The 10234-nt window shown below is 52.9% G+C and overlaps 1 protein-coding gene across 1 annotated transcript; it reads right to left on the minus strand.

Annotated features, from left to right (window-relative positions):
- Positions 1-36: 36 nt before the first annotated feature.
- MRPL21 (mitochondrial ribosomal protein L21) lies at positions 37-10231 on the minus strand. The gene is made up of 7 exons (XM_039552897.1): positions 10191-10231; positions 9527-9587; positions 8280-8365; positions 5936-6099; positions 4270-4322; positions 781-884; positions 37-255 (listed from the first exon to the last, which is right to left on the minus strand). The coding sequence occupies exons 1-7, from the start codon at positions 10219-10221 to the stop codon at positions 191-193; spliced, it is 564 nt and encodes a 187-aa protein (XP_039408831.1). The 5' UTR covers positions 10222-10231; the 3' UTR covers positions 37-190.
- Between the last annotated feature and the right edge of the window lie 3 nt (positions 10232-10234).

Genomic DNA, 10234 nt, shown 5'->3' on the forward strand with positions numbered 1-10234 from the left:
AACCCCTGCCAAAGAAACACCAGCAAAGCTGAAGCAGCAGTTTAAAAAATATTCCATTATTTTAAAAAGAAAGCACATAGAGATTCCCATTTCCCACCACAGCAACAAGTCCAGGACTTCGCAGTGCCGAGGCCGTTTTATTTCCACAATTCCCTGGAGCAGCAGTGATTCCCAGGCACAGCCCCCCCAGTCAGGACAAGCAGGGGTAGATTTCGATGGTGTTGATCCGGAGGATGGTCTGGGGGTTGGCAATGACTGAAAAAGAAGGAAAAGGGGGGAAAAAGAAGGATCAGGTACCAGCATAAACCTGGTGCCAACCTCATGCCAGGGCGCCTGGAGGGCGGTGCTGGCAGACAGCTGCATTCCATGGGGATGCCAAGGACAGCAGGTCCCAGAGTGGCACTGGGGCAGCCTGGTCAAGGCTTTTCCATCCATCCCATCCATATGAAAACAGCCAGGATTCTTCCCTCTCGCAGAGAAGGAAGAGTCACTTGGCAACCAAAACCCACACAGGACCCTGCTGGGGCCTGCGGGCAGCTGTGAGGACACATCCAGCGTTTAAGGCTTTGGGAAGAGGATGGGGTTGCTCTCCTGCCCAGGAAGTTTAGGGAACACTGAGGGAATATTAAATCCCAGTGCTCTGTGGGCATGCCTGGGAGAGGGGCTGGGCCCTGAGGGGCTCTGGGGACACGGAGAACGAGCCCCTTCCTTGGGTCCTTGTGCTGGGATACCTCCCCTCCCACGTCCAGCAGGGAAGGAAACACGTCCTTTCCCTCTTACTTTTCTTCCTCTGGAAGTTGTGCCTCCTCCAGAAGCGCATGTTGACTTTGGGCCACGACTCGGTCTTCTCAATCACCGTGGCCTCCACACGGACCAGGTCCTTCCTTAAAAATGAGTGTTAGAGGCATCAGGTTTTAGTTACCGACGTCCTGCTCCCGGGGAGCGGGTTTCTGGGAGAAGAGACGCGTGGATAACACATCTTGCCTGGCAGAGCCAGATCCCGGGAACTGCAGATCCTCCGTGGGAGGAGGGCCACCTGCCCAGGCATGGCCAAAAGCCTCCAGGTGCTGTGCCTGGATCGGGAGAAGCCACAGGTCCCAACTTCCCTGTCACGTGAGGGATGAGATCATCCCACCTGAGCAGGCAGGAGAGACGGGGACCTGCGGGAACCTGTAGGATTTCGGCAAGAGGAATTCCCCTGGCACCTCCAGGCAGATCTCATGGGCCCTGCTTGGGTTTTGGCACGGGATGAGCCCATCCCCGCTCCTGGTCACCACAGAAATCCTTCCTCCTCCTCCTCCTCTACGGCATCAGAGACAGCTGGAAGAAAACCTCACCTTGCTGGAAACACTATAACTTTCCCAATAATTTTTAAATTAATTGTTCTAATGAGCCCTAAGCAATTTTCCACCACAGCCAGCGTTTAGCAAGGCTTGCCACAAGCTGCTGCTGCGGGAACACAATTTTTGGGAAAATGACAATTTGGGAAAATTTTTGGAAAAAACTAAGTTTTGCTGAAACAACTGTGATCAACCTTGATATGCTTCAAGGGTCTCAGAAGGTGAGAACCCCCAGGCAGGATCCAGACTGGAGCTTTGGACAGGGGGGTTTTAGTCAGCAGCCACAGGGAAGGAGGAGGAGCTGCTCTTCCATGCACAGCACTGCAGAATTCCATTAAAAGCTCGTTAAGTTTGCCACAGGAAGACATTTAAAGACCATTTTGCTGACAAACGGCTCTGTCTGCACTTGAGGGGGGCAGAGGGGGAAGCCCATCCAGCTGAAATTGTTCCAGCAAGGTCACTGGGAGGCCAAAGGCTTCAGACAGCCACCATCTCTTAAAATCCACCCTGGGGGTGTGATTAAATCAGAGACTGGATCCTGGAGGAAACTGATTTATCTGCAGTTAGTGACCAGCCCAGAAGAAAAGAGCCAGAGAACAATGTAGATTTTAAGAGACCACTGGGTGACCCCGACATCCCAGCTCCAGGGTTTGCTCCAGATCCAGCACCACTGAACCACACACACGCCCTGCCACCCTGAGGGAGAAACCAGGGAGCAAACTGCACTCAGGCCGTGGTTTACCACTAATTTGGGACTAAACTTCCTGGATTCAAGGCTCTGGTGAGTTCTCTGAGGGACACAGCTCTAGGAACTGCTGGCAGGAGGCTGAAGCACAACAGAAACCAACTCGCTGGAGAAGAGCTCGTGGGCAGGACAAGTTCTCAGCAAAACAGAGCCCAAGGAAAAAAATAAAAATCTCTATCAAACGTTTTAGGTATGACTGGAATGTCCATAAAAATAAGAAGGGGGTCACACATTTCCCAGAGCCCGACACAGCTGGGCCTGCTGCCTTCAGCAGCAAAATGTTCCATGGATTGGATTTTTGCAGGAGGCGGGAAAAACTCCGGCTGGAATCTCACTCTGGATCTGAGCTGGGCTGAAAGGTGCTGTCAAGAGGCAGAGAAAAAGATCCAGGCAAGCTACAAGCCCACAGGATCATAATTCTTGGAGGTCATAACTCCAGCTGCCCCACAGGAGTGAATCCCGGCCCGGCTGTCTGGGACAAGGCCTTTGGCATTTCCACTGCAAAAAGGAGCAGGCAGCAGGAGAAACAGCGAGGTTTCCTAGAGGGAAAATTCCCATCAGCTCTATTTTGTCCAGAAATAAGCCAAACTTTCCCTCCACTCATGCCTAAGACGGGCTCCAGCCCTTGTGCCAGCCGGGGCAGGCAGCGACTTGGACAAACACGGAGCCCGAAGGATTCCAGAGCAGGAGCCAGCCAGCAGCTCCCAGAATAGCCTCTGCCATGCAGATGTGGTGTTTCAGGGTTTAAAGGAGCGTCATCCTGGGAGGTATCAGAGGAACAAACCCTGTCCAGCTGTCCCAAACAGGACACGCTGGGGAGCCGACAGGAAGCGGCTCCGGTGAAGTGTCTCGGGCTGTGAGCGCTCACCGGGTGTTTATTTATCCAACAACAGAGACACAGAACTGCCTCTGCTCTCATCCAGCCTCTTCTCCCCTCCCCAAAATGCCTGTGGGCTAGGGGACTGTGTGAGAGAACCGCAGTGCACGCTGCTGGTGATGCCCTTTTCCCATCCCACTTCCCCTTTCCCCCATCCCGTACCAGAGAGCTGGGATTTCGGTGGTTCCCCTGCAGCTCAGGGGGTGATGGCACCTCCCCCCAGCCTTCACTCTTCGTGGCCAGCCTCTTCCTCCTCCCACTGACTCCCTTCAGCCAAAGGCCCTGGAGTCCAGGCCAGATGTGCAGCCTGGTCTGCCTCACGCAGCTGCCAACACTTCCCACACCCTCCAAGCGCCTGCAGGAGCCAACAGCTGGTTTGCTTCCTGTCCTGGAGCTCCTGGGCATCCCCGAGCCAAATCCCGCACAAAGAGCTGCAAAGAACCACCCCAGCGCCCCTGGATCAGAGCTGGGGGAAGGAAGGTGCTCCTCACCTGCCTGACGTGGCACATCCCACAATGAAAAGCCCCTTTCTAGTCCTAGAAATGAGATTCCCCTTCCTAAAACCTTCCCCAAGGGCACTGTCTGGCAGTAACTCATAGAATCCTGATGATCTGCTATCCCAGATCCTCTTCCAGTGCTGTTACAAGGAGTGGCAGCTCCCAAAATCCTGTCCCACACAGGGACCTGAGGCAGGTGCCGCTGGTGCAACTCAAGGCACGTTAAAACTGTACAAATAACTCCTAAATACCACCTGCAGTAACACCTGGGCCTTCTGGGAAGGCAAAAGCCTGAGGAACCAGAGGTTCTGTACAGCAAGTCCTACAGCACTGGGATGGAGGCAGTGCCAAGGGATAAACTCCTCCCAAGTTCTGTGACTGCTGGATTACATGATTGAGAGCAAGGGAAAAATTAGGAGCCCTAAAATTAAGGCTAAGGGCTAAAAACTCAACTCGAGGGATTAAGGAAAAGGATTTCTGGCTTATTTCAAGATGACTGCCACCAAAATTAGGGTAAGAAGGTAAAGATGCTGAAGGGCAACATGTCCTGCTGGTTTGTGCAAGGAGGAAAAGATCCAACTGAGGTGAATATCCAAGAGCTACCTCAGAACTGGGACCTGCTGCTCTCCTGGCACTGGGGAGGGGGAGAGTCACCAGAGGCTGATGAGCTGTTTCATTGGTGATTCTTTCAAAAGCCACAGGGCTGGGATCACAGTTAGTACTGATAAATCCCAGTTTCAGGGACTGCAGAGCCCTGAAACCACAATTAAGCACAAAAATGCCACATAATTTCTTTATGAAGCATCTTACCCCAGCAGCGGCCTTCCAATGAGCGTGAAGTCGTCAGCACCAACCAGCAGAACCTGGGGGAAATAAATCAGGCACAAATCACTGCTCATTGTCCTGGCAGAAATGCAAACTAGACCTTTCAAATTCTACAGCCATAAAGGAGTCAAACTGCTTAAAGCCAGGCCTCCCCACATTTCAAACCTGACACTAACTGCAGGGGTGGTGGGGAAAGCTGCAAACAGGCTGGAGACAGAGCCATTACTCTTCCAGAGAGCTCATCCCACTGAAACAGACTGCAGAAGTATCTTTCTCCATGATCAGAACACACTGAACGTCTCTGTCCTGGCTCACCAGCAGGCATAAAAAAATATGGAAAGCAATCAGGGAAGAAGAACAACCTGCCTCGTGTGGGATCTGGACAAATGGCAGCTCCTAAACTGTTGGATTTTTACAGCAGTTGCTGCAAATCCCAGTGGAGAAACAATTCCCTCATTCTCCTCAGTAAGGCCTCGAGATGGGAAAGAAAGAAATGAACATGAGGGGGTTCACCAGCCCTTGCTGGTTTGGGGCATTTCAGCTGCATCTAAAGGAACGGGCAGGATAAGAGAGGATACAGTGGGAAGAGGCTGCATTTCACTGAATCATCGAGGTTGGAAGAGACCTTCAAGGTCACGGAGTCCAACCATCAACCCAGCACCACCATAATCTTCCCTAAACCATGTCCCCAGGTGCCACATCCGGAGCCACTTCTCCCAGGCTGCCTCACAAATCCTCTGGCCCCACTTAAAAACCACACAGAAATTATCCTGAGAAGTCCTGGCTTTCGTTTGAGACAGAAAAAAAAAAAATCCCTAAAGGGTTCTGGTGCTCAGGCAAATTTTCACCTTCACTGCCACCCAGACCTTTGCATTCCGAGCTGGCTACACCACAGAAATCCCTCCTCTCTGCTGGACACAGGGATGTGGGACACAGCTGAGGACATGCCTAAAAAGCTGCTTCGAAACTGGGCTTCAGAGCAAAGGCTGAGCACAAAAACTCCTCAGCTCTCCTGAATTACTTGCTTAGCTCCAACAGCCCACATGAAGGTGAAGCCAACAGAATCCCACTCCATAATATTTCCCTTCAGTCTGGATTAATGAGCCTCTGCAAGTCCCTGCTGGTTGTCCAAGGCTGAGGATAAAGATATTAATTGGATCTTGGCAACTCTCCCCTCCGTTCCCCATCCCTCTGCCTCCACCCGGCCCAGCACGATAAGGATCTTACAGAGCCCTGAGGAGTTTATAATCCCTCTGGGAGCCCTGCAAGGAATTAAGGGGTTGGACTCGATGATCTTAGAGGTCTTTTGCAGCCTAAATGGTTCTGTGATCCGGGGTGTTGGAGTCTCAAGGCAAACACAGGCTTTCGCTGCCGGCTCTGGAAACAACAACTGTCATTTTCTTTTTTTGGACGGAGTTAGGACAACAAAAATCTGTCTCCCCACGGAGTCTGGCAAGACTCACTCCAGCCCTGTTGAACAGAAATTGCAATAATATCTGAAACTGGAACAGAACTAAGGGAATTGGAACTAAGCAAAGGGCTGGAATGAGGGCGGGAGACCCCCCAGGAGCGCTTTGGGACGTGGTGTTAAAACCGGTGATGGGTTTTGCCTCCAGGAACGTTTGTAGGGAATCTGCTCTGGCTTTTTCACCTTCTCCATGCGGATTCGGTCTCCACACTCAGCCTCCAGGACGTTGTCCATCATGATCAGGTCTTCACTGGTGATTTTCCACTGCTTGCTGGCGAAGTGGACGACGGCGAAGAGCCGCCCGTATTGCCCCGCGGAGATCAGCCTGTTCACCTTCCGCACCACTTCTGCTGGCAAACAGCGAGGCAGGGATCAGGGCAGCACGGCCAGAGAGCTGGGAAGGGCTGGGAAAACCCACCCAGCCACCCGGCTCTCCCCCCAGCACTCTTATCTCCTGGGAGTCTTTAAGCAAGGATCAACAGCAGTGTTGCTCCCCAGACGTGTGAGCCTCCCTTTTTAAAAATTCACGAGTTATTTGTATTTTAGGTGCTGGCAAAGCCACGTGTAAGTAAACATCTTGTATACACTGTGCAGCTACTCTACACTGCTGACTCTCAGCCCGTTCCTCAGGCAACCCAAAGTGTACTGTACTTGGGTATAAAGCATTCCAGCAAAGAGCTCTTGTCCATGCATCCCGCCTTTGGAGGAAATTCCCTCCAGTTCCAAGTCATATGCAGACAGCCCAGAACTCTGAGTAGTGCCTAAGGCACACAGGAACGTCAGGAAGAGCTTGGGAAAAGGCTTCCAGCACATGACAAAGCCCAGCCTGAGAACGTGTACCTGCAGCAAGGACAAGAGACACCTGTCCCTCGCTCCCTCCCAGAAAAACCTCTTCCCCCGTGCATGGAGGAACAGGATCCTGAAGCCAGGTCCTGCATGTGGACGAACTCCATTTCCTGTGATCAGCCTCCTGGGCAGTGAATCCAAACCCAGCTTTTACAGGAACACCAAAAGGTGTTGCTCCCTGACACCATCCCACTGCCAAGCAGCAGCTTCCCACCCTCCCTGCTGTCCAGAAAAACACATTGTCCTCATTGTCCTAAAAAGTGGCCAAATCCTTTTTTCTTTTTTTTTTTCCTGGAATGCAAACAGAACATCCCTTTGGGACAGACAGGAATCCAGCAGCCAGGCAAACCCAACCCAATCCTTACAGGAACACTCGGAAAAGGTCCAAGTTCCAAGCCAGAGGATACAAACTTAAAGCTAGAGGTAGGAACACAAATTACTTGTAGGGCAGGAGCTGCAGCAGTTCCCACCAGGATAAAGAGTTGTTGATAACTCTTCCAACACCTCCAGTGCCAGGAAACATCAAGTGATTGCTGGCTTGGATCTCAGCACCATGCAGAGAGACCCATCCCAAAATATCCGGGGCTGTTTCCACAGCCAGCAGGAGACAGGAGGCAGAACTGCAATGCTCCCGCTGCTGTTCCCTGCGGATGAGCACAGCCAGGAGATAACGTTCAGCAGCAGCAGCAGGAGGGAATCCATCAGGGATGGCACCAAGCCCTGAGGATGGGACCCCACTCCCCGCAGGGCTCGCACGGAGCAGTTTGTGGTTCGCTGCTGGGTTATTTCACACGCAGGGACAGGCACCCATCTGTCACTTGAGCAATCCCAGGAGCACAGAGCAGATAAAAAGCAGGATCAAAACAGGCCGGGAGGAGACGTGGAGCAGGAGGCTCTCTCCAAATCACATCCCTCCATTAGGGACACTCTCCAGCCACGTGATGGGGGAGATCTGCAGGGAGGTGAGCTCAGCTCTCCTCGCCAACCTTGTCCCCAGCCCAGAGCACTGAGGGCCATGCCCGGTCATTCCTTGGACACCTCCAAGGGTGGGGACTCCAAACCTCCCTGGGCAGCCCCTGCCAAGGCCTGGCCACCCTTTCCATGAGGAAATTCCTCCTGATGTCCAACCTGAACCTGCCCTGGCACAGTTTGAGGCCGTTCCCTCTCACCCAGCAGTCCTGACAAGCTGAGGGGACACGACCACCACCGTTGTGTCACGTTGTGTCCCGCCTCTGCAGGTCTGTCCTGTGCCCACCATCCAACTGCTCCTGCTGGCTGGAGGTTCTGTTTTATGCACCGAAATACACCAGCTCTCCATGTGCCCACCATCCAACTGCTCCTGCTGGCTTTGATTTAGCCAGTGAAGGCAAAATAGCTCGCTTCTCCTGCCCGAAAGGCTTCTCTCACGCTTTTAGTTTTTTTAGTACCTTGTTTCATGCCACACATCGCATCAGGTAAGGTTCCTCTGGCAGCACAACAAGCTGCTGCAAACTAAGGAAAAATCGCATTGTACCCAAATCTCCCAAACCAGCAGCTGGAGCACAATTCCAGCGACACTAAAACACGTGAGAAACGAAAAAAAACCACAAAAAAAAGTGAGGAACACAAACTTCCAGCTGCAGGCATTTATGCTCAGTCAGGCCTCGAGGCAATGCTGGAAGACCAGATTTAAGACTTTTACCTGCATGATACTTAGCTTCTTCCACTGGATCTGGAAGTTTCACTTCAGGCCATGGGGGCGAAGTCAGGGAAGTTTTGGCAGCAAGTCTGTGAAGGACAAGGTAAAACTCACTGCAGCAAACAGATACTGCCAAGAGATGGAAAACAGGGAGAGGAAAAAAGGAAAAAGGAGATGGAATAGAAACGGATATTAACACCCAACCAAAAGTCATCAGATTACAGGTAACAACTAGGCAAGAATCTGCAATAGCACAAAAAACCAATCTTATATATAAAGATGAGGGATATTTGCCTAGGAAGGCTCCACGAGATGGCCACAAAAGTCGTGGTTCCTGAAATCTGAAAACTTAGTAGATTTTGTAAATAGCATCCCAAAGCAAAAAGCAAACACCATCCCCCTCAGGGGTGGGCAGTTCAGGTTGTCCTGCGTGCAGAAATCCCCACTTTGCCTAAGCACCACAGGATGCACAAACGGCATAAAATATTCAGGAATAAACATGAGATGGGAGTGGGAAAAAAGCCAAATTGACTCAAGATCCTTTGCAATGATTGATTTACTCGGTAACCCCCAGCCAAACGTCCCAGAGGGCTTTAATTTAACAGGACCTCCAAGTACCTGTGAGTACCTGACCACAGGCCCTGAGGCCTCATGGGGTTTAGTGAGGATTTTGGGTGCTGTGTCACCCAGGCAGAGATCCAAGGATCTCTGACCCTAGAGGATGAGCAGGAAGAGGGAAGAGCACATCCTGCCGTTCCCTGCGGCAGGAATTCTCTGCTCCTGCAGTGTCCCCTCCTGGTCACAGCCAGAAGCAGCTCAGTCCTGCAGGAGATCCCGGCACGGGGAATGGAATAAAAGCACAACAGGCAGCTCCCAAAGTGCTGGAAAAAGCGAAGCCTAAAGGTCCCGTTGGAAGAGTTATCACAGAATTCCAGAAAGGTCTGGCTTGGAATGGATGTTAAAGCTCATCCAGTCCCAGCCCAAGGCAGAAACACCTTCCCCCGCACCAGCTTGCTCCAAGTCCTGTTCAACCAGGCCTTGGACACTTCCAGGGGTGGGACAAAAAAACCCCCAAAAATACAAAATGAAGGGAAGCACCCTTCTGGGAAAGGTGACTGAAGGTAGGCAGAGTCCAAAACATCGGGAAGCGACAGAGTGAGCAAGCCTCCTTCCCGAAGGAAAGCCAGCTGCCCTGCCCACCCCGCTGAAGCAGGCCGGCATTCCAGGGGGAAAAGGCAAAGTGACATTACCCTGGCTGTGGGGACGAGCTCTGGGAACTCCGGTGCCGGACCGCAGCCGACAGCAGGGAGGCTGAAAGGGAGAGAGGAGGGAATTAAACACAGGCAGCAGCTGCTGGGCTTTTGCAGAATTCCAGAATCATTTAGGCTGGAAAAGCCCTCCCAGACCATGGAGTCCAAGCTGTGCCCGGTCCCCACCTTGTCCCCAGCCCAGAGCACCGAGTGCCACGTCCGGGCATTCCTTGGACAGCTGCAGGGACGGGGACTCCAAACCTCCCTGGGGCAGCCCCTTCCCAGCCCGGGAATGAGGAGATTGATGAAGCCCCTACTCCCTCCCATCCCCTGGATTTTGCTGAAGGGTTTATGCCACGGCGGGAAGAACTGTGTAAAGCTAATTCTGCTTTTCGTGAACATGGCCCGGCTTTCGGGCTGCTCCGAATCCCTTCCATTTCCACCCAGGGAAGCGCTCCAGGGCTCATCCAGCAGGTGCACGGCAGGGATACAGCGGGGCCAGGAGGCAGCAGCGGAGACCCTGACCTACTGCCCGCCTCCTTCCCTCCATCCCAGCAGCTGGCAGAGCTCCCTCCTTCCCTCCCAGCAGCAGGGGCAGGGACTGTTCCCGTTCCCGGTGCCGTTCCCGGTGCCGTTCCCGGTGCCGTTCCCGGTGCCCGCTCACCTCCCGCCCGCCGCGCTCGCGCCGCCGCCATCGCGGTGACCTCG

This window comes from Corvus cornix, chromosome 5 (genome assembly GCF_000738735.6).
Source record: "Corvus cornix cornix isolate S_Up_H32 chromosome 5, ASM73873v5, whole genome shotgun sequence".
Taxonomy (NCBI): Eukaryota; Metazoa; Chordata; class Aves; order Passeriformes; family Corvidae; genus Corvus; species Corvus cornix.